Raw genomic sequence first — 26,213 nt, forward strand, 5'->3', positions numbered from 1 at the left:
AAAATGTGCATACGTTTATTACCTTTTCAAACAACAATATACAACAATAAGTCAACCATCTTCTATTAAAATGCCATGGCAAACCCCCTTAAAAGAAAATTTTTCTACACATACGTTTAAAAAAAAAAAAAATAAGTGTGTAATTTTTTATGAAATTTTGTATTTTTTTTGTGTGAAGAATTTTTTTCTTCAAAACAGCATGCCAAATTTTTGTTTTGGGTCATGGCCCATACGACCCCCTCTCTAGATCCGCCACTGATTATGTTTTCTATCTAACTTTTCTGATTAAGTAGCTAATTTAAAGCCCAGACATCTTAGTTGAAAGCACTATTATGATATGACTATCATTCGTAAAACTTTTTCAAAAGCTTGCTTGCTTGTCTTTAATATTATAGTAAGTAGGTACTGCTTGGTTTTATTTTTTGCCTTTTATACGATTTTATGTCGATCATATTTTTAATTACATTTGATTCTTGTACATCCGATGCCTAATTGCAAAGCTGTGTCCGTAAAAAGAGACTACCAAGGTAATTTTCTGATTATTTTTTCTTAATAATATTATTATCAGAGGGTATCAAATCTCAGTGACTGTTGTTAGCATAGCATCGCCGGAGATTGGCTGTCCATTTAGTCATGTTTTCAATTCTAAATATGCAGAAAAATTAACTGCCTGCTATTCAAATTAAAAGTCTTTATACAATAAATGTTACTCTTTTTTGGCAGCCAAAAAACATTAGTATACGATTCCTTTCACATTATCTAATAATATGTCAAAAATTTTTTAGTGAAGACAATAGAGTGATCAGTGCGCGACTAAATTAAGTAACAAATATTTCAATACCGTATTTAAGTTTAAAGCTTTCAAATTTATTATGAAATCTAATAGACGAACGTATATCCACGAAATAATACCCGAAACCTCATCAAATGACAAGTATTTGTTGCTTTTAAAGTTAATTGACATTGCAATATCGTCGGTGGTTATAGCGCCTTGTGTAATCGCTTACTGGAGGGGGACTTGGGAACTCATGGAACTTATTTTGTTGCCTCAATACAATGGTACTTCTGCTTTAATTTCATATGTAATAGGTTGTTTTGGTCACATAATTTTTACAATATGTCAAAATAGTTTCAAAAACTCTTTTGATCCTGAGAAAAAAAGGTTGACATATTATCTAGGTTCACGTGGCTATACGGCTATATTTGGAGTAATATGTGTAAACATGTGGCGTGGCGCCTGGAACATATGTGACTTATTAACAAGTAAAACTTCACTTGGTGTAATATTACTACTGACAGTAGTCTCCTTATTTATATTAACTGCAACTAGAACCAGCCGAAATTTAACCGCTGCTCCATTTGTTGTCGCAATTGATGGCAGACAAATGTATTTCGATATTTCTACATTTTTTGATACTCGTGTAAGTATGAAGAAACATTATTATTTATAGATTACTCTTTTATTTTATCCTTTGATACATGATACCTACTTATAAGGTAAAATTAAAAAAAAAAAAATATTTATAAAATTATAATGAGTCTTAATTTTTAACTGCACCATATATTGATTTGTATGCTTATTTGGCTTAAATTAAATTACATTTTTAACAGAAATTATAGAAACCATTTAATATCTCAGTAGTAAAATTGATATGTTTTTCTTACTTACTTACTTACCTAATTGTGGATTTCACCAACAAGAAAAAGTTTCTCCAGGCAGCTGCTTCCAGTTTCGCACGCGAAGTTGATTAAGTCTCCTGATATATTTTTCTACTTATGAAACGCGTCTTTTTTTGAAAATGAAACCGAAATTTGTTTATTGGAAGAGAATTCGGTACTTTTTTTGTAAATAAAACATTTTTTACACTTAAAATGAGATACCGCATCTCCGATTCTAAATCCGTTACTATTTTTTTTATATTTTTGAGAACTTGTTATATTTGTTAAGAATTCAGTATTTTTTTTATTAATTCTTTTTTGCACTCAAGACAGGCATATCAAACTCAATGGCTTTCGCGGGCCAAAATAACAGGGTATAAATTTCTATGGGCCGCAAAAAAAAAAGAAACAATTAGAATTTTTATGAAACAGATTTATTTTTATAAAAGAACAATTATGTAGTAATATTAATGTTTTCTGCCTGACACTTGGCATTTCTTTTCTGCTACCATCTTCTCTACTTGTGGGGAAAATTTATTAGAAGTTATTACTTTTAAAACACCCCAGGTTTAGATCTGTAATTCTGGATCTAACAGGTGACTTAATTCCATTCATTAGTGAAAACAGCTGCTCGCATCGAAAAGTGCTTCTAAATATACAAATTATTTCATATGCCAATTTTCGAGTGTTCTCCAATCTGATTGGTAAATATATATATAGATATATATATTTTATAATAATTTTTATCAAAAAAACTAAACCGACTTCCATAGTTCAAAACTGGGTTTTATGGTTTTTCTCATAGTTTCCATAGCCATAACTGGACAAAATTTAAATGGAACCACACTGCAGGGCCCAGCTTTCCAATACAAAAAGAATTATCAAAATTGGTTAACTCAGTCCAAAGTTAAGTGGTAACAAGCATAAATAAAAATTAAAGGAAGTTGGTAAAAATTCAGGCATCCCAAATTCATCGATTTTAGATCTTAAAACGGAGTCACACTGGATTTCGATTACCTCCATTTGCAAATGATTAGGTACTAACTCTATATTTATAAATCCGTCTCAAAAAAGATATTTAAAAAGCGAATTTTTTTCATTGGAATTCATTTCAGAAAAAGTAGCGACAATAAGTCGATTGCAGATCGAATTTTTGGATGTTTGGAATTCGACATAAATCATTTTTTACAAATAAACAAATTAAGAGCTTTTTCCCAAAAATTCACCTAGGTTGAAACAAACCGTGTGGGTCTTTTTCGCTGCTTTCCCATCTGCACTGGAGAAAAGATAAACAATTATTTTCTCCAATGCTAATTTCAGCAAATAAAGCTTTTTTTCAACACAAAAAATGTTTGCTTACCTTTTCACCAAACGGACAACATCGTTTTGAAATGGAGAAATTTGTGTTCATTATAGACATTTAAATTTTATTTTTTTAAACAGAAATTGAATGTAAAAAAATTGAAAATGCAAGTTGTACCTAAATTAAGCTTGGGCCGCACAAATATAGAATGTGGGCCGCATGCGGCCCGCGGGCCGCAAGTTTGACATGCCTGACTTAAGAGATACCGCATACATTCCTCTATTTTAGATAGGTATGTTGGGAAAGGAACCCAAAATTTTTAAGATCTTGAAAATCTTATTAAGGGTATTCATGTTAGGATAAAATTGTCCACTTTAAAGAAAAATATAAATTTCCGCAAATGGTTTACGTGAACACTGTTATAACAATCGAAAGATGTTATTTTATGGAAATTCGCAGGGATTAATATTTAAACAACTCTACTGGTTTACGTATTGAATGAGACTCAACTTCTCTTGTCATTCCGATAGTCGCGAGCCCAACTTCCTCAGTGGATAATCGTCGGCACGTTTAAAGAGTCAGCACAATTCAATTATTGTCTTATTGCACATTGATTGACCCAAAACAATATCCGAATGGACAATCAAAGTGAACATTACAATTGAAGTGTGCTGAGTTCAACGCACGACGATTTCCTCTGGTAGGTATGGAAGAGGGCACAACATCCCTCCCCACCCGGAGGAAGAACTCACGATCAACCGGATGACGATCGACAAGATTAAATAACACATATTTATTTAGCATTTTCTTATAACAATATAACAACTGATTTCTTATTTTCTATAAATTATCTTTTTGACATATGTATCTATGGCTTATTTATTTTTTAATTTAATTTCTTTGTAGTTAATTATGAATTTTGAATACATTAATAATTTTAAATATCTTGAAACTATTTTTATCAAATTATGTTATGGAACTTACAAATTTAAAGTAATCATTATGTTTAAATAGAATGTTTAATTTTCAATGCATTATATGATATTATGTTTTATTAAATATTTTAATTTCAATCTATTTTATTATTTTGAATACAACAAACATTTTCTTATTTCTTTTGTATAGTCTTTTTTTTAATGTTATTAATTAGTTACAAATTTGGATAAAATACATTTAATACTTTTTTCTTATTATTTTGAATGTTTTGCACATGAATCTTGTATTTTTTTTTTTTTTTTTTTAAATGACAGTTTCAACGTTTAGGAGAATAATAAAATATTATAATTCTCGGTCAGTATGTTAGTTTGAGTTTGGTGTTTTTTGACGGCTTGCTGCGGAAGCGATGATTGTCGTTTCCATGTATTGGGGCGTCAAGTTAATCTTTAATTATTAGCCTTGACTTCAGTCTGCTTCAATTCGGGAGACCCAATTGCCATTTCAATATCTCATCTTGCACAAGATGCGATTGCTTAATTTTCTAACACATTTTTACTTATACTGGGTATGATATGATGCTGTAGTATACCCGTCTTCGAAGGGTATTGAATTATTTATCGAAATGAATGTTTCCAGCACGTATATTTAAGCAGGAACGGGATCGCCGACATCAGCACTGTTACCAATTAGGTGACTGTTGTGCAGTACGACATGTAATCTCAGCTTTGAGTTACACTACATATCAGCTATTACTTATGAGTTCGACATCTAGTATGTTGATGCTTGTAACTACTTCAATTCGAGTAAAATATCCCTTAGATCTTACAGCTTTCTGGCATTGGTGAAACATCTTTGTGGTTAAATGTGGTAGTTTTTATGTGAGCAATAGTGTGTGTTTAATACAGAGATAAAGATAGGCAGTTCCCCTCCCTACCTGGGACTAGATTTTTTACCTCTGGTACTGGCAGAACATTTTATTTACAGTTCACAGCATCTTTCCCAAACATAAATTCGTGACCATTCATTTTAAAGTAATATTTATATAACAATTTTAATTTTAATTTAGAGCTCGTAATAGTTTTTAATTAATGTCTTTGTATTTTGTATTTTTTTAATAAAGTTTAATACTTAATTTTAATAATTTTTTTTTTTCATATTTAGACTATTTTTACATTTCATAATATTTTTTCTTGTTGTTCAAATAATTTTCAAGTACTTATTACGTTTTAGTTTCATAAAAATTTAATATTTGAATTTGATTTTTTTTTTGTACTTTTATTTAACTTAAAGTTAAGTTAATTGATTTATTTAAGTTATCAATTAATCAATTATATTTTTTTTTCATATATATATTTTTTTTAATATACAAGGTATTTATGTATTTTTGTAGTTTTTATAAGAAACATTTTTTTTTTTTTAATAATTAATTTTTAAAGCAATGGTTTAAATAATTTATTGATCTTCAATTAGTTTTTATACTTTCGTAGTTGTCAATCAGTTATTTATTTATGTAGTTTTCTTAGTATGTACAGTTGTGTTCATAATAATAGCAGTGCTGCCCAAATAAAACAAAAAGGCTTATATTTTCAACGTTATAATATTTTTCATAAAACCTCAAATAGCAAATTAAAGTATTTTATTAATATTACCAGAAAAAATTAAAATTTATTTTTTACCGTTGCTTTTGTCACGGATACATCCATTTTAAAAATTTGTGGTTGTTCACAAAAATAGCAGTGTTATAGCATTTTACTGCATCTATAAGGCAAAAAGTAAGAAAACTATAAAAAGTTGTATGAAAGTGTGTTAATTATTAAAGATTACCATTAATACTTTGTGGAGTAACCATTATTTTAATTACTGGAATGCATCTTCGGGGCGTAGAGTCCATTTAAATTTGATACTTCTCGACTGGTATTGAAATCCACGAATCTCGCACTACCTGCCACAAATCTTTCGAATTTTTTGGTTTCACCTCACGGACCTCATCTTTTACATTCCCCCATAAGTTTTCAAAGGGTTTAGGGTCGGGGGATTGTGCGGGCAACTTCCTAGCGCATACCTTTTTCTTCTTAAACCATCATTTTGACGCTTTCGAAGTACGCTTTGGGCCATTATCTTGTCGTATACCCAAACTAAAGGCATATCCTCTTTAGCATAGGGTAACATAACCTCCTCGAGAATTTTTACGTACTCCAGAATACCCTTGATGGGCCCTGATGGGATTAATAGGCCCAACACCGTTGTATGAAAAGCATCAGTTTCGCTCTAACATGCTTCACCGTTTTCACGGTGTATCGTGGATCGTTTGATGCATTTTTTGGTCTTCTCACATACTCCCGACGACCTTTGGATCCCAAGAGGAGTATGTGAGAAGACCAATAAATGCATCAAACGATCCACGATACACCGTGAAAACGGTGAAGCATGTCAGAGCGAAACTGATGCTTTTCATACAACGGTGTTGGGCCTATTAATCCCATCAGGGCCCATCAAGGGTATTCTGGAGTACGTAAAAATTCTCGAGGAGGTTATGTTACCCTATGCTAAAGAGGATATGCCTTTAGTTTGGGTATACGACAAGATAATGGCCCAAAGCGTACTTCGAAAGCGTCAAAATGATGGTTTAAGAAGAAAAAGGTATGCGCTAGGAAGTTGCCCGCACAATCCCCCGACCCTAAACCCTTTGAAAACTTATGGGGGAATGTAAAAGATGAGGTCCGTGAGGTGAAACCAAAAAATTCGAAAGATTTGTGGCAGGTAGTGCGAGATTCGTGGATTTCAATACCAGTCGAGAAGTATCAAATTTAAATGGACTCTACGCCCCGAAGATGCATTCCAGTAATTAAAATAATGGTTACTCCACAAAGTATTAATGGTAATCTTTAATAATTAACACACTTTCATACAACTTTTTATAGTTTTCTTACTTTTTGCCTTATAGATGCAGTAAAATGCTATAACACTGCTATTTTTGTGAACAACCACAAATTTTTAAAATGGATGTATCCGTGACAAAAGCAACGGTAAAAAATAAATTTTAATTTTTTCTGGTAATATTAATAAAATACTTTAATTTGCTATTTGAGGTTTTATGAAAAAAATATTATAACGTTGAAAATATAAGCCTTTTTGTTTTATTTGGGCAGCACTGCTATTATTATGAACACAACTGTATATATTTTTTATTTAATTAGTGCAACTTTAAATATTTTAGGCTTTAAACAAAGAAAAGAATTGGAATAATGAATTGAGAAGAAAGTGGAATATAATGAATTGAGGTATTAAAGAAAGGAAAATATATGAAAAGATTTTGGTTAAAGAGTTTTTGACATCTTAATGTTATCTGAAAATATAAAAAAAATTATATTAAATGCTCAAAAACAAAGATAAATAATAAATTACTGAATGTTTGAATAAAATAAGTTTGTAGTACTATCTAGTTTAAAACTCAAGACAGGATTTACAGGATTTAGTTTAAGTGGTTATGCTTTGCGTACCCACGGACATAAGCCTCTTAATTGATTGACTGATCTCAATTTTTTGATTGTCGTTGTTCACAGAACTTCTTATATTTTTCACTAAGAGGATGTGACTTCGATCAAAAGAGTTGTCTTTTTCTCGTTTATATTTTTTAGAAAATATGTTAGAGATTAAGTTTAGGACATTATCCACTGAAAACATTTTTTTAGGGGAAGAAACCCTCGTTTCACTTAATTTGTGACTCCTGTTTTTTAATTGTCGTGAAGAGGTTCTTGGAAATTCGGTACTTTTTCTATTTGAAGTAAACGGATATATAAGGGGAAATTGTGATACCTGCTTTCTGTTGTTATCCAAAAATTTGAATGTGTTGGTAACAGAGTCAATTATAGCATGGTTCCCAAGAATATCCCTGCCTATTATACCATCGGCGGGTATGTTATTTAGGCCATCTATTATATTCCAATTTAATTTTATTTTTCCCTTCAAACTCGATCGAATTGAACCTAAAGTTTCGCACAATCCCTTCAGAAGCTTATTTTATTTTACATTTTTCTTTAGTTCGTATTTGTACATTATTTTTTAATGCACTATTTACTAAAAAGCTTGCTTTTTCATTTTCGTCTATTAAAACCAAAATTTTACCTCTCTTAGCATTTGGAAATGGCAGTTTTATATAAATTTTTTTCTTGGAATCTTTATTGTTAAATTTACTTTTCACTTCGATGATGATGTACGAAAGTACAAAAGTAGCAAATAATAGTACTAAATTATACATTGGGCAATGCTTATAAATTACATTCCACATTTGAGCTACTTTTTTTAAAGCTAATAAATTGATGATTTCACTGTACGAATCGGCTGTACCATAGGTCTTATGACAAAAATAAAATATTATAACGATTTATACTTTCAAACTAAGTGGTTGCGTTTTATTTGGAAATATTTTTAATCAATCTTTTTTTATATAAAATTTTTTAAGAAAATCTTTAGAGTGAAAAAACATTTGGTCCTTCGAGCCTTTAATTGAACTTAAAAACAATTAAATATTTTAAATTAACATTTTAAATAAACAATTTTATGTGTGCAGTGTGTTGTTAAAAAAAAAAAAAAAAAAAACTTTTTTATAGACCCTATACCGGTAGTGCTTTATAATTATTATTTCAAACATTTTAATAAATTATAATTCAAATCGTAATAAAACTTAAATAAACGCGATTCAATATTAAATTTGGTGAATACCTCGTCGGTTCTACTACTAACGTCAGCGGAGCCCTAGTAGCAGCAGCAGCAGTAGCAGCAGTAGCAGCATAGCAACAGTAGCAGCAGCAGCAGCAGCAGGCAAGCAGTAAGTCGTTGTACGTGTTGTAAACTTGTCTTTTCATCGTTTTTTATTGTTTCTAAAATAAAAATTAAAATTAATATGACTGAAGCAAGTAGTTATAAATATGGGGAGTTCTCACCAAGATAAGTAAGGATCTGGTGAATTTCAAAAAAGCCCCTAAGGAGCGCAAAACTGCAGCATACTCCTCAGTTCGTCTTGCTAAGCTCGAAAATGATATGGCTACTTCCAAAGCCTACCATGAAGCAATCATCGGTGGGGGCAAGTTGGAAGAAAGCTTAAAAAAAAGAAGATTTGCTAGTGGTGTACGAGCAAATATACGAAATCTATTTAGAGTATGAGGCAGAGTTGGTTGAGGCAATGGAAAGGGCGAAGTCGGTAGCTTCAAATGAGGCAAAAACGATGGCTCCTACAAACCTTTCAGCGGCTTCATCAGCACATACAGCGATTCGATTGCCCAGAATCGATTTGCCAAAATTTGATGGGTCGTATGTGGCTTGGCGGGCTTTTCACGACAGGTTTCAGTCCCTTGTACACAATAACACATCTATTGACGATATCGATAAATTACATTTTTTGCAATCTTGCTTGGTTGGGGATGCTCATCGTTTTTTGCAAAATCTGTCGGTGGAGGCTGCAAGCTATGATAAAGCTTGGAAGCTTCTGGAGGAGAGGTATGACCATAAACGCATTCTGGTGCACATCCAGATGCAAGCCCTTTTTGGTCAAAGCTCCTTGCCACGGGAAACTGCTTCAGGTATTAGGGATTTTTTGTATACCACCAGAGAGTGTGTCCATGCTCTTGAGAACATGAAAGTACCAGTGTCTTCATGGGACATCGTGCTGATCTGGTTTCTTCTTCAAAAGTTGCCAAGCTCTACCCAAAAACTGTGGGAAGAGAAATTAGGTAATAATAAAGAACTTCCAACATTTAATGAATTTACCGACTTTTTGGAGATTAGATTCCGCACACTTGAGGTCATGGTCCAACATGAATCTGGAACGAGTCGAAGCAAGGACGAGTCTACCACCAACACCAAACGTTTCCAACCTCCCAAAACGAAAGCTTTTCATGTCAAGCAAACGGCCAAGCATTCATCCAAATTAGCACCGAAGACATCACCTGCGGAACGTCTTGTATGCAAACTGTGCAATCAGGGTCAGCATTCGTTGTGGCGGTGCCAGCAGTTCCTGAACACGGACTACTCAGGACGAAGAGATGTCATTCATAGACTAAAGGTTTGTGAAAACTGCCTTTCATATGGACATATCATCAAGGACTGCTATAGTTTCAGCTGCTGTCATTTCTGCCACCAAAGACACCACTCACTTCTGCACTACAACTCGTTACAACAACAACAACAACACACGCAACAACAACAACAAACGCAACAACAACAACACACGCAACAACAACCACAACAACAACTACAACGACAACAACACCATCACCAACAACATAATAAAGCTGGTACATCAGGAGCTGCTGTGACAGTAGCTGGGACAGCTGGAACAGCTTCTCAACCAAGAACTCCCGGTTCCAACACATTCCAGGCTTCTGTCAACACGTACTCACCTGAGTTCCAGCCAACGGTAGATCAACCATCCACACAACTTTTTAATTACCACACGTCGCATGGTCAAGTGCAAACTCACCAGGTGCTTCTGGCGACAGCAGTTGTGAAGGCCCGAGATGCAGACGGCAGAACTCGCCTCTTACGTGCTCTGATTGACACCGGCTCAGAAACTTCATTCATCACGGAATCCGCTGCACAACTGCTGAAGCTGGAAAAGCGGCGTACCTTTGTCGAGGTGTCTGGGTTAGGGTTGGTCAGCAGTGGCAAAACGCAATTTTCCGTCGATTTGAATCTTGCATCCCGCCATTCGACATTCGAAATCGCCATACAGGCATATATATTCAAGTCGCTGACTGGCCATCTCCCGACCCAACGAGTGATACCCGGCAAATGGAACCACCTAAAGGAGCTCTCATTAGCCGATCCCTATTTCTTTGAGCCCGCTCCCATCGACTTACTCTTAGGAAGCGATGTATGTGCCCAAATATTCCTTCCGGAAATTCAAAGATCTCTAGATGGTAACGGACCCATAGCGCAAAATACGCATTTCGGGTGGATCGTATTAGGGAAAGTTCCAGTGGAAAATCCACGGCAAGTTCGAAGCTTCGTGCAAACTCACGAGCTATGCATGCAAGTGGAGAGGTTTTTTGTAATAGAGGAAATGCCGTTCCCAACATACGAAACCCTGGACAATATTGCTTGTGAAGAACATTTTGCCGAACACACCATACGTCTCCCAGATGGACGTTACCAGGTAGAACTGCCCTTCAAAGATGGAGGTCATCCAGTAATGGGTTTTAGCCGACAAAACGCTTTTCGGCGATTCTTAGCTCTGGAGAAGAAACTTGCTGCAGACCCGAAACTTGCCGCCGACTACACAAAATGCATGAAGGAATATGTCGACCTCAATCATATGGAAGAGATAGCAGAAAACGATGCGGTTTTAGCAACACCGTACCACTATTTTCTTCCACATCATGCAGTTTTTAAGGATGCTAGCTCCACAACCAAGCTGAGGGTAGTGTTTGACGCAGCTTCACGAGCTTCGGATGGGAAATCCCTCAACGACCGTCTACTTGTGGGTCCAAAATTGCAGACGAGCATCATCGATCTCGTTCTAAGATGGCGGACTCACCGAATCACCTTTACGGCCGACATCGAGAAGATGTACCGGCAAATTTTGGTTAGTTTCCCAGACCGATATTATCAGCTTGTGATGTGGAGAGAGCAGAATACAGCACCTTTAAAAATATTCAAAATGAATACCGTCACTTTTGGCACCGCAAGTGCACCATATCTTGCCATCAAGATTTTAAAGAAGGTTGCTGATGACGAGCAACACAACTTCCCGGAGGGGGCGAAGGTTGTCCGAGAGGACATGTATGTTGATGATCTGATTAGTGGTGCAGATTCAATTGAAGAGGCGCGGAAAAAACGCGATGAAGCAAGGCAACTTTTGGCAACAGCGGGGTTCAACTTGCGAAAATGGACAAGCAATGTGAGAGATCTCGTCGAAGACATTCCTGCCCATGACCGAGAGCTAGATTTTGAGCTTCCCATTAACTTGTCCAACCACGTGAAAACCCTAGGCATCAAATGGTTCCCCATGGACGATTGCTTTTCGTACCAAAATCTTCAACCTTCAGCAGAAGTCACCACCAAACGATCGATTTTGTCAACCATCGCCAAGTTATTCGACCCACTTGGCTGGATTTCACCATGTATTATCACGGCAAAAATTATGATGCAGAGACTCTGGGAGCTTGGTTGTGACTGGGATGAGCCTGTTCCAGCAACACTGAAAAAGGAATGGGAAGCTTTTCAACAAGAACTTCCTCTCATAGAAAAGCTGCGAATTCCAAGATGGATACACATGAGTCCAACAAATAAAGCTATCGAACTTCATGGCTTTTGTGATGCGTCGATGAAGGCGTACGGAGCAGCTGTTTATGTTCGTATCTTGGATAGCGAAGGTAAAATCCATACCAATCTGCTTTTGGCAAAAACAAAAGTAGCACCCAGCCAACGAACTATAACGCTTCCTCGCCTTGAACTTTGTGGTGCAGTTTTACTAGCACAGTTATTGCAATACACCAAGGAGGTTTTGGGCATGCCCGATTTAAAGATGTACGCTTGGACAGATTCCACTATTGCTCTGGCCTGGATACGAGCTATTCCTGCGAAGTGGACCACTTACGTTTCCAACCGTGTATCGGAAATTCAGCGGCTAACTGGTATCGATTGCTGGGGACATGTTGCAACGCATCATAACCCAGCCGATGTGGCGTCCAGAGGTGTATTTCCATCGGAACTTCAAGGGTTGGACAATTGGTGGTTTGGTCCTGAATTTCTCCGTTCCCAATGGAATTTCGAGTCTCCAACTCAGCCTGCCGAAGTTGATACTGAAGAAGAACGTCGATCCATCAAAGTCCTTGCCACCCACTTAATAGATAGCGATAATGTGCTCCAGGCTATCCTCAACTCTTCGAGTCTCCTCAAGGTCGTACGAGTCATTGCCACTTCCGTTCGATTTATCATCAAATGTCGACCTAGGTTATACGGCATAATAACCGGCCCATTACAAGCATGGAAATTAGATTTGGCTCACTTATTAATTATTAAAGCGGCACAAAAAGAAATGTTCGAGAATGAAATCGAACAAATCAAGCAAAAACAAATTCCTAAACACTTACGTGCTTTGAATCCATTCATCGATGTTGATGGGATTCTCCGAGTAGGAGGGCGTTTAGAAAACTCTCTTCTACCTTACAATGCACAGCATCCAATACTTCTACAAAACAACCACCATTTAACAAGGTTGGTGGTTCGAGATGCTCACAAAAATACTTTTCATGGCGGTATGCAGCAAATGATAAGCTTCATTCGACAAAAATATTGGATCGGCCAAATAAGACGAAGTGTGAAACACCAACTGCATAGGTGCATCTCCTGCTACAGACAAAAGGCAGCCGAAATGCAACAACTAATGGGAAATTTACCTTCAGCCCGAGTTCGTATGTCCCGACCATTCAGCAACACTGGTGTCGACTACGCGGGGCCTATTGAAATAAAATCTTGGAAGGCTCGCGGTGCTAAGATACTCAAAGGTTATTTCGCCATTTTCATTTGCTTGGCAACCAAAGCCATCCATTTGGAAGTGGTGTCAGATTTAACCACCCAAGCGTTTTTGGCAGCTTTCCGGCGTTTTATTGCCAGAAGAGGAAATTGCTCGCATATTTACAGCGATTGCGGAACAAATTTTGTCGGTGCAAATAACGAACTAGCCAAAATGCTTAAAGAAGCGAAACATGATTGGAAACAAATCGCCGAAACAATTGCAAATCATGGTACTAATTGGCATTTTATTCCTCCTGCTTCCCCTCACTTCGGTGGCTTATGGGAAGCTGGAGTGAAATTGGTCAAATACCATCTAAAACGCGTTGTCGGAACTGAGCGGCTAACTTTCGAGGAGCTCGCGACGCTTCTAGCTCAAATAGAAGCGTGTCTGAATTCGAGACCCCTATGCCCGCTCTCTGATAGCCTCGACGATTTAAATGCGCTCACCCCTGCGCATTTCCTAGTTGGTGAATCGCTACACGCAATTCCACAAGCGGACATAAGAAACGATGTCACACATCTCGACCGATGGAAACGAATTCAAAAGATAACTGAAGAATTCTGGCAAAAATGGAACTCGGAGTACCTGTCTAGGCTACAACAACGTCCAAAATGGACTCAAGTAAAGGAAATGCCAAAGATAGGAGACTTGGTTCTTCTCAAAGATGAGCGTCTTCCATCAACGTTTTGGAATCTTGCGCGAATTGAAGGCACACATTGCGGGTCGGACGGACTTGTTCGCGTTGTCACCGTAAAAACAAAATCCGGACAAATAAAACGGCCGATTGCAAAGATTTGTATGCTACCGTCCAATAAAACAACAGAGCAAGCTGCAATTATTTAAATAATTACCACCAATCAACAAACAAAACGATCAACATTCGAATAAAACATCAGAGCAAGCTGCGATTATTTAAATAATCACCATCAATCAACATTCAAATAAAATATCATTAATTCATCAAACATTTCAATCAAAACTCAATAAAATCATTCATCGAAACCCAACATTTCAATAAAAACCTAATAAAAAATCATCATTTTTACTAAAATCAACAATAAAAACAAATAAATTTCATTTCAATCATCTTTATTTAAAAATTTAACACAACATAAAATTATTGAAAATAAATTTTATTTCCAAAATATTATTAAACTTCAACAAATCATGTAAAATTTCGTTAACTTTTTAAATTTTAATAATTAAATAAACTCTGCAACAACGCAAGCCTTTAATTTACATTTCATGTAAAATTATTAAATTTAAAACCACGAAAATACACAACAAAATTTATTAAAATACGCTCTAAACTGAGCAAAAACATCATCCACATAGGTAATTGTCAACAGCTTGAAGCACAGCAAACGTCAAAGCTAAACGATAAAATGAAAACTTCAAACAAAATAATAAAATTTTTAAATAAAAATTTATTAACATACAACAAATACAACAAAATTAATTAAATTCATTTTAATATTAAAATTCACTTTAATTTTCACAACATAACAAAACCAAAATGGATTAATAAATTTATGAAATCAAAATTCACATAATTTAATCAAGAATTTAAATAATACACATTTAATTCAATTCACATTTCATCACATCAAACACAATCGAAATCAATTTAATTCACTTTTCATTTATACAAAACAATTCATCATTAATTTTAATCGAAAAGAAATCAAAATCAAAAATTAAAAAAAAAAAAATTAAAATCAACCACTTATCAACAAATCAAATCAATTAATTCGTCGAAACAAATTCACGAAATCAAAACAAACATTGAAATGTCAAATTTATTAAATTCACAAAGTTTGTTAATTCACCACACTTTAATCAAAATACTACACTCAACTCAAAGCTTTAATTTAATCACTCTTTAAGCTTTAATTCAATCACTCGAACAACTCAATAAACTTCGCGAAAACATTTAAAATGAAAGTTGAAAGCTTTGCAACAAAAGCTTCACCCCACTGTATATTCGGTACATATTTTTATATACATATACATATATGCAAATGAATATATAAGAAATGATCACGCCATATATTTAAAAGGTATATACGCGCTAATCATAATCATGAAAATTAATATTTTTATTTTTTTTAATCTTTAATTAATTGAAAATTATACACACACACTACATGCACACATCGCGTAAAACCAAAAATAATTCGCGCGCGTTCATTTTTCCGAATAAAATTTAAATTAAAATAAACCAATTAATCCACCGATTCATCAATCAACAAACAACAAACACTTACCTGCACAATGATTATCCAATAATAATAATTAATAAATTAATATTTCACATCACAATTCACAATAAAAAAACAAAAAAAAAAAATACACTAATTAAACCGCATAACGCACAACCGAATATATCACCGCACCGAACTAAATTAATAAAAAAAACCAAACTGATGCACAAGCCAAGCAAAATCAAACACGAGAGTAAACTACATAATGTAGTATATGTTGTTTCTATATCGTAGTACACAAACACATTTTTTTTGTCTCGTGTTGATATTGTTTTATATGTTGTTGTAAATATTTCATTAATCTCTCTCTCTTTTCATGTAATGAGACAAATGAATGGGATAAAACCATGGTTGCAACAGCTGTTATCCGTCAACAACATGGGTTGGCAATACAGTGCCTGAAAAGTGATGCCAAATACAGCGTTTTTATACATCATTTTTTAATGGCGTTTAGACGGAGCGATTTTTTACTCATCCAATCTAATATGTGAGATCGTCATTTTACATCAATTTGAGGCGGGAGAATGTACGAAAGTACAAAAGTAGCAAATAATAGTACTAAATTATACATTGGGCAATGCTTATAAATTACATTCCACATTTGAGCTACTTTTTTTAAAGCTAATAAATTGATGATTTCACTGTACGAATCGGCTGTACCATAGGTCTTATGACAAAAATAAAATATTATAACGATTTATACTTTCAAACTAAGTGGTTGCGTTTTATTTGGAAATATTTTTAATCAATCTTTTTTTATATAAAATTTTTTAAGAAAATCTTTAGAGTGAAAAAACAGATGATTTTATGAATTTTTGAATAAAATTCATAAATCATAATGAAACATTTAGTGAATACTAACAATTGTGAAATGAAAAAAATATAGTTAAAAACTGAAGGTATTTGAAAATCATAAATTTTGTTTGTTTTAACAACGGGGATATACGTTTTGGCAGATTTAGTAATTTGAGTGGATGTGTAAGGGACGACTTGTTTGTTTTTTGGTAAAGTTGGGCTTTTGACCCAATCATATTTGACAAAATATCGTCTTTTACATCTACACTCATTCTCAGAGTGGCCAACCCTAGAACACCAATCGCATCGTACCCTAGTCTTTTGCGGGTTTTCCGCTTCTAATTGACTTTTGGGTATCGAAAGTGTTCTTTGAGGTTGTCCATGTGCCTTACAGGTATTGTGGAAAAAAGTATTTCTCTTAAACCTGCAATAAGCACTTTTGTGGTTTGTTTTCTTACAGAATCTACAAACCACTTTCTCTGAGGTATTTTTTACCTTTATTTCCTTTCGAGGAAAAAATTTCTGCCAATTTTTGGTTACAGGCGTAGTAACCTTTTCACTTTTTGTGTGACACATTATTATGTTAATTATAATAAAAAAAAAAAACTAGTCACTTGGAGTCAAACAATATAACGTAGGTATTTATTTAATTTGCTTATCCCGAACTTGAAATTTTAAACTGACCTACATTAACTAAAATTAACGTATACTAGCCGTAGTAATAAAACAATTCAAGCAAAAAAAAAAAAAAATTAAAAAAATAAGTAGATCGTTTTTCAAAAAGTGAAAAACACGAAAACGATGCAAAACAAAAATAAAAACGAAATATACTTACCTGCTTATTGACATACGTACATACATAAATATAGTATAGTCGTTGTCAACTGTGGTTTCGTATTCCAATTGATGTTGCACTTTGAATTTAATTAATTATTTTCTTTCGAAAAAGCAAAAAACTATGATTCACTGTGATCACTTAAAATTTCCAAAAGTCGACACAACACAAAGTTATTGGTTATTATTATTTTGTTTTTATTATTTTATTTATTTATTTATTGATTTTTTTTTTTTATTGTGATTTAAAGGTTCGCGGACCGGCTGCGCCAATGTTATAACAATCGAAAGATGTTATTTTATGGGAATTCGCAGGGATTAATATTTAAACAACTCTACTGGTTTACGTATTGAATGAGACTCAACTTCTCTTGTCATTCCGATAGTCGCGAGCCCAACTTCCTCAGTGGATAATCGTCGGCACGTCTAAAGAGTCAGCACAATTCAATTATTGTCTTATTGCACATTGATTGACCCAAAACAATATCCGAATGGACAATCAAAGTGAACATTACAATTGAAGTGTGCTGAGTTCAACGCACGACGATTTCCTCTGGTAGGTATGGAAGAGGGCACAACAACACCCCTCAAGAAATATTTGCGTTAACGTGGAAAACAAACAGGGGGTCTATTACGAAATACGAAACGAGCGGCAAGTCAACGATACAAGCTATTTTTCCTTATATAGACCGAGAGCCGGCAGCATATTTTGGCAGTTTTGATAGAACCGAAATTCGAGTGTGCACATATCTAGATATGCACCACAGTATGTCAACGGAAAAAGTCTGGCAGTGATCTTTTTCAGCTTTCCCTTGCCAGACGCATCCAAAGTGCGGATTTTTTTTATTTTGAAAAACTAAAAATGTATTTTTCACAGAAAAAAATTAATCGAAACTGAAGCTATTTTTCCTTATGTTACAATGTTTGAACATGTGTAACTTCTGCAATTATTAATAAAATTCATCGAAATAAAAAGAAAAATACTATCACATTGATTAGTTTAAAAAATTAATATTAAGTTTTAAGGTCTTAAACAACAAAAAAATGTTAAAAAAAAGTGGTTTAATTTCTTTGTTTTTCAAAGTATAATTTTTATTTTTATTTTATTTAACAGCTTAGTTTATTGACTATGGAGTAATAGACCAGGGTCGATAATTTTTGAAACCAAAAAAAATCATAGTAGGATGAAACCCATTGGAAAAGGAGGGGAATATGATAAGAATGTAAGGAAAAATAAATTACGGGCGAGCCGAGTTCGGGAAGTGGGTGGGTTGAGTTTTTAATGGTAAAAAATGGTATATCTCGATTTCCGGCAAAACTACAAATCCTATAGAAATAAGTTGTATGGCAAAGTTGTAGGTAATAAAAAGATCTACAACTTTTGTTCCAACAATTTTTTCACATAACCTCAAAATGTATGTGAAAAATTCAAAAAACCGAGTTTTTGGTTTTCTATTTTTATCTTTTTCAAAAACAAAAATTTTTCTACGAAATTTGGTGAAAACTTACCTTATAATGTTCCAAATACACTGTAATTTATTTGATTTAAAATATTAATTTGTTCACCTTATTTTGACTTAATACCAAAAAAACACCCTAATTTTCAATCGAAAATTCACGTGTCAAAATATCAGCTTTTTTCAAAAAGTTGGTGGGCATTTCGTTCGTTAAAATGTCTATTTTCTGATGGTGTAAAAAAAATTTTACATTGGTATACTATAGAACATGTTCTAGTAAAATTCAAAAAATGAAAAAAGCTTGAATTCTAAAAAATTTTTTTATCATTGTTTACAATTTTGGCCTATTTATTCAAATTTACACTTTAATTACTCAAAAAACGTAAGATTTCATGTAACATTGATTAATCTTACGTTTTTTGAGTAATTAAAGTGTAAATTTGAATAAATAGGCCAAAATTGTAAACAATGATAAAAAAATTTTTTAGAATTCAAGCTTTTTTCATTTTTTGAATTTTACTAGAACATGTTCTATAGTATACCAATGCAAAATTTTTTTTACACCATCAGAAAATAGACATTTTAACGAACGAAATGCCCACCGACTTTTTGAAAAAAGCTGATATTTTGACACGTGAATTTTCGATTGAAAATTAGGGTGTTTTTTTGGTATTAAGTCAAAATAAGGTGAACAAATAAATATTTTAAATCAAATAAATTACAGTGTATTTGGAACATTATAAGGTAAGTTTTCACCAAATTTCGTAGAAAAATTTTTGTTTTTGAAAAAGATAAAAATAGAAAACCAAAAACTCGGGTTTTTGAATTTTTCACATAAATTTTGAGGTTATGTGAAAAAATTGTTGGTACAAAAGTTGTAGATCTTTTTATTAAGCCTGGTACGCTGCTCGCGCTAAATTTTAGCTCCCATACAAATTATCGAAAATTTTTAGCCGAGATAAAATGGATCCCATACAAATTATCGATAACTTGTATGGGAATTTTATCTCGGCTAAAATTTAGCGCGAGCAGCGTACCAGGCTTTACCTAAAACTTTGCCATACAACTTTTTTCTATAGGATTTGTAGTTTTGCCGGAAATCGAGATATACCATTTTTTACCATTAAAAACTCAACCCACCCACTTCCCGAACTCGGCTCGCCCGTAATTTATTTTTCCTTTCATTCTTATCATATTCCCCTCCTCTTCCAATGGGTTTCATCCTACTATGATTTTTTTTGTACTTTTTAATGTTTTTGAAGGCATCGGCACTGGTCTATAAAGCTATATTTTGTTTGAAAATATTGTTTTGTAACCCTATAGTTGGTTTTTAAGTAGTCCCAAAAACAATAAGCTGTAATTAGAAACCAATATTTTTAAACTTTTTTTTATTAATTTTATTAATTTAATGTTATTTTGTTGGGACTTGAAAATAAATTTCTTACTTCTTAGCTTGAGTTTTCGAAAATTACTTTTGAGTTCTGTAGGTGAGCAAGAACACCACATAATTCCGCTCGCCGCCGCAAGCTCAAGCGATTAATAAAAGCTGTCCTCAGTTTGTTAAAGTTTTCGACTCTAACTGCTTAGAAAGAAAGAAAAAGAAATCCGCTGTACACAAGTTAGAATCAGAACGACAAAGAGATTCAACTGTTAATTTATTGGAGCCAGTACTTCAATGATCTCATTTATTAAATCAAAATCTGTTTCTTCAAACCTTATAGGGTGATTGAGATCGATAAACGATTTTTGAATGCTCTGTTTTAAAAGTGCAAAGCGTTCAATCATCGTAAGAAGACTTTTTCACAATCAACTAGTAAGGAAAGTTCTTTACTTTTTACATATTTTTTTTTGCAGAATTGTGTCATTTTTTGTATGCGAATATTTAGCCACCAATCCCGAAAATCCCGGGATTGGAGAGCTATAATACCGGGATTTTCGGGATCAAAAAATGGGCCGGGATCCCGAATCTCTAGCAATCTCTATCCTAAGGCTCTGTATGAGTCCCACATATTTTTTATTAAACAGGAACATAAGCTCAACACTTTTCAAAATATAAAACAATAATGTACAATAGCTTTTGTTATATTTTATTCACATTTTATCTATTCCAGATTCTTTAAATGCAAAAGAATCTTTGAATGTTTGAATACATCCAAACTGGCATGATGAGTGTGGTTCATTTGTTGTTTACAAGAAAAAAATATAAACGGTAGTTCTACAAACTTGTGGTTTTCAAGAGTTAGTTGTAATTATTTTTTTTTTCAATAATCACAAATTTGTGAATTACTTATTTGTACTTTGTGAAACAGAATTCCATTGTACAAATTTGTACTTGTGATCTACAAGTTACAAATATGTGCTTGTAACTTGTAGTTGGTAAAATAGGGACCAGGAAATAAGAAAACTAAAAATTATTACCGAGTATAATTAAGGGAAACAGGGATAAGACATTTCCGATCAGATGGCGTAATATGTCTAACAATGACCCGTATGCATAAAAAATAGTAAATACTAGCAATAGGAAATTAATAAGTATAAACTAGGTTTGATGTACACAAAATGTGGATAAAAAAGTTCATACTTTACAATTTTTCAAATAAAAGCATTAACTATTTTTTATGCATATCATCCAATGTCCGTTTACGAAAACATCTGATTCATCTGAAAGTAATTAATAGGTGTGTTTTTTATTACAACCGGGCTTAACTGAAAAAAAACCCATCGGGGCTTAACCGGAAATCTTGGCAGCACTGCTTATTGAATGTTCCGAAATTTATTTAGAGTTTTAGGTATATAAATAGCATTTTTATATGGTGCGAAAATCGAAAAAATATTCTGAAAGGTTCTGAAAGGGTACAAAACTTGAATAACATGGAAAAATTACCTCATAAAAAAGTCGGATTTCTTAAGAAAAAAAAATGTATCTCGGTTATTTATGGAATATTCCCAACAATGTTATACCATTTTGAAAAGAGAATTGAACACACCAACTTTTAAGGCAACTTGCCCAAACATTGTAGTGCATTTTTTTTACACTACGGCTCATTGAATTAGAGTCATGTAAAAATTTTTAGTACTAAGTTGGGTAAAAAGTAATATTTTCTTTAAAACTGATACAGCTGAGTTAAAATTTTTGAATGCATTTGATAGCAGGGTTATTCAAGGTTCCGTAACAAAAGAAAAAAATGAGAAAAATTAAGATTTGTAGTCACGGCACATGAAAAACCGTCACAGGGTGACCATTTTTTCGACTTTTTTTCAAATGCCCATAACTCCCAAAATATATGGCTGCGATTTTTTTTATTATTTTCTGATAACTGTCACTACCTACCCTATCTACCGTTTTCGTTTCGACGTTAACTTTTGGGACACCCTGTATATTAAATTGAACGAAATAATTTTTTTTATAAAGCCTTAGAATGGTTAAAATTTGTTTCTTAAAAAAAATTTTCTTGCTCGCTAACGCTCGCAATTTATATTAACCAACTTATCACTCTTTGTACCTACAAAACTAGAGATGCCGCTGAATATTCGGCCATTTTTAAATTCGTTTACCGTTAGCAGGGCTTTTTTAAACTTTTAACTACGAATTCCTCTCCTAAAAAATACTTAAAAAGGATATTGGCAAATTTTTCGCTTCTACACAGTTCAAATGACTATTTGATTTAGCGAGATTTAGAATCGACTGCAGTTACATATAGTTGATACAAAGTATTGTGATTTCTAAAAACAAAATTTTGTTTGGTCTGAGCTAACCCCCCCCCCCCCCCGAAACGAAATCCTAGCTACGGCTATGGTTTTACTTGTATTTTTTATAAAGAGAATACAAAAATGTATGCTAGCAAAAACTAGTTCAATACATTTTGTCATTAAAAACGTCACTTTTCACGTTTTTAAACAAATTCTAAACAATTTATGAAAAAATTAGTTCGGTAGCACAGATCTAAAACTATTCAAATAGTTAAGCCCAGAGAAATCTCTGGGCTTAACTATTAAGCCCAAGGGGCTAAAGTGTTGTTGCGTTTTAGATGTACCAAACTTGCTTAGCCCCGACTGCGTCTATTTGCCCAGTTATTACCGTTTGTAATAAAAATCACACCTAATATCTATGAATGTTCAGTCCTGGCATGATATATTTAGTTTGTTATTCTTGAGTTTTCCTGCCTTGCAAGAATCCTCCCCACCCCACCGATATAAAAGAACTCTTTCAAGCATGTCAACGTTGCTCTGTTAGGAACATTTATCTATATTCAAATATAGAATACAAATAAAATAACACAGTCTTTCGCAGTTCTATTTCCTTCTGAGAGAATTTTCTTCAAACTCTAAAACAAATTTGACAGACTTCTTAATTTACTGCACAAAAAGTATCTAATGATTTTTCTATACCTTTTGATTTCTCAAAACAAAAGATACATATCAAAATGTTTAATAAATACGTACACGTACATATATCTTCATTATTTCAGAAGTTTAACCGTCCTGGACTTTACCTTTTGGATACATTTTTCTCAGTGATTTTTGTCGGAACACTCGTGGTTATTTCATGGCGAGGAGTTTGGGGGTCTCTGGATTTAGTTTTCTACAGGAAAAATACTGAAATGTCAGCCCTTGGGTCTTTGGTAAGTTGGTAACGATTTTCTACTTGCTCTATAGGGCAAGCATTGGTTTCGTGTAAAAAAAAAAAAAAAATCGCGGTTTTAATCAAAACTAACATTAAGATGATGGAGAAGTCCGAAAAAGTGGTTTTCGTTATGACGTCCGTCGGTCTGTGCGTCAGTCGGTGCGTCGCAGCCTAAACGGACGGATTTTCTTGAAATTTGGTACAGATGGTTTTTTTTTGTAATTTCCCAGGTTGTTTTTTAATATCTTGCTTATAATGTATACCTCCCATACAAAATTTTCGAGTTATTGCAATTTTCTCGAAAAAGGCTCTAACGATTTTTATTAAATTTAACACACGTAGTTTTAACAAAACTGCATTTTTAATTTTTCTCAAAAAATGCGGATAGTGAAAATATGACATTAACTTTTTTTTTTTTATCGCCGATGTCGACTCTTCCCCTACATCTTAATGAGTTATTGCAATTTTCTAGTGAACGACTCTAACGATTTCGATTAAACTTTACATAAGTAATATTATACGTTACTCTAACATAGCTGCATTTTTAGTTTTTCTCAAAAAATACGGACAATGGAAATATGATATTAAATTTTTTTTAAATCGCGGCTCTTCCCATATACCGTCATTGAGTTATTACAATGTCCTTGAAAACGGCTCTACGGATTTAGATTAAATTTTATATACATATTACTGTAAGGGATTTTAATATAATTGCGCTTTTTGTTTCTCTCAAAAAATACGGGTAACGGAAATATGGCGTAAGAAATCATTAAAAAAAAATTACATATTTTTGCATGAAATTCCTTAAAAAAATCAAATTATAACTTATTCAAAATATGTATTTTTCCTAAAAAGCTTTGACAAAAAAGCTACTTTTATCATTTTTTAAGTGCGACATACTACATATCGTCGCCCGAGAGTTGTTTTGTCGTAAACGCCAAAATGCACTTTTTTAAACTGGATATGTAGTAATAGGTTTTAGAACATTCTCTTTTCATTTCTGTTATCAGATTTGTCCTATCGTTTACCGTTACTGAGATAATTAGTGTGCATTTTGTCGTATATCCACAAAATAGGCATCGGATTAGCGTTGGTTTGTCGTAAGCGCCAACTTTTGGCGTTTACGACAATAATTCTATGTATTTTTCAGCTTTTTTTTCTTCAGTATTGGTTTGTCGTACGTCGTACAAAACAGATAGGATAGAAAATTTCGAACTTGTTTTGTCTTACATGTATGTAGGTATATGACCCAAATAGAATATAAACAAATATAATAAACATACTAGAAAAGTATTTATTGAAAATAAGGACTTCATGTGCTATAAGGACAATGAATTTAAAAACTAAGGGCTGCATTAAGCTTTGTGCTACTTGAGGTTGTGCACTATTCCTAGAGGTGCAAGGAAGAAAAATGTGCATCTGAGAGACATCTCAGATTAATTTAATTTTGTCATGGTTCTTGTCGTTTGTTCCTGCCGCTAGATACTTGACCTCATCCTCGGTCACAAGTACCGCTTATAAATATGTACACTTGTTGATCTTCTATCGAACACAAGATCAAGAAGTCGACCCTCGACCGTCGGTCGCGGGCGCCGCTTCGTTCAAGCGCGTTGTCTTGAGCGAAGTGAAAAAAGGTCGCAGTTTTATTGTTTTATTGTTGTACACTTATTGATCTTGTCACTTCGTTCGCGCGCGCTGTCCTCAACGAAGTAAAGTGAAAAAAAGGTTGCTGTTTTATTGCTGTATACTTATTGATCTTGTATCGAACACACAAGTTCAACAAGTCGACTGTAGTCGTGGGCGCCGAGCCCGTGGCGCCTCTTCGTTCACGCGCGTTGTAGTGAACGAAGCGAAAAAGGGTTGTTGTGAGTTTTGTTATTGCACCCGCTCGCAAAAAACACCTGCTGGTCGAAAATTATTTTTTTAAGGTGCCATTGTTCTTCGCTAAATTTGCGTTATTGTTTTGCAAATTGATGATACTGATGATACTTTTACACTATATTATAAAGCGAGCGGTAGAAAAGTGGAATATAAAAGCTCATCAATATTTAAAACATATAAAAAGTCTACCATAGCAACTCCTGTAAATTTGTTCAGCCAATGCCTTCAAATTACTAAAAAATCTAACTCGATAACTAAGGATAAGATTATTGATATTAAAAGCCTTTTCATATTTATGCCTACATAAATCAGACCAAGAATATTATGAAGCGTCAAATCAAAAAATTAGAATAAATTCTTTAGTTTGATATTTATTTAATTTACTTTTATTTATGACCATATATTAATTTAACCAAACTTGGTTTATTTTTATTTTATTTCTTACATATTTCATAGCCATAGAATGACTTTTATTTTTTGTTAAGACATTTTTTAAATTTTTTTTATGTTTATTAGACTGGGCCAAAAAAATAAAATATTTTTTTTTTTGAAAGTTACTTCGAAAATCTTGTTCAGGATGATGAAAAAAAAATTTGGTGAAAATTTGAGCCGTTAAAAAAAATTTTAAGAAGTCTATCATCGGTGTTTTTTATTTTTATACATGATATGATGTTTTACAACAGAACTGCTAGACGATCAAAGTAAAAAAAATTTCTGTTCATTTTTTCTTATATAAAATTAAATTTCCTACAAAAAAGATCTTATTGAAAATTTTCGTCAGACGAGCCGTATTCGAGTAATTAAGCTTTTAAAATCGAAGTGTTTTTTCAATTTGCCTGTTTAACTTTGGAATTTTGTGATGAGCAAATAAGTGAATAGAAAAATAAAACCTCGACAGATTCTTATAGGAAATTTAATTCTCTACAAAAAAGGTCTTGTAGTA

The 26,213-nt window shown here is 33.3% G+C and overlaps 1 protein-coding gene across 4 annotated transcripts in view; it reads left to right on the forward strand.

Annotated features, from left to right (window-relative positions):
* Positions 1-588: 588 nt before the first annotated feature.
* The window catches only part of LOC129905230 (uncharacterized), a 124,449-nt gene continuing 98,824 nt past the window's right edge, over positions 589-26,213 (forward strand). The window contains exons 1-3 of one of the 4 annotated variants that reach the window (XM_055980676.1): positions 592-1,059; positions 1,180-1,421; positions 23,235-23,387. In XM_055980676.1, coding sequence (XP_055836651.1) covers positions 873-1,059; positions 1,180-1,421; positions 23,235-23,387 — 582 coding nt within the window. In that variant the 5' untranslated portion in view covers positions 592-872. Of the gene's footprint in view, positions 1,422-23,234; positions 23,388-26,213 lie in introns of all 4 variants that reach the window. The other 3 variants (XM_055980674.1, XM_055980673.1, XM_055980675.1) reach the window with 3 other exon arrangements.

Source organism: Episyrphus balteatus, chromosome 1 (assembly GCF_945859705.1).
Source record: "Episyrphus balteatus chromosome 1, idEpiBalt1.1, whole genome shotgun sequence".
Lineage (NCBI taxonomy): Eukaryota > Metazoa > Arthropoda > Insecta > Diptera > Syrphidae > Episyrphus > Episyrphus balteatus.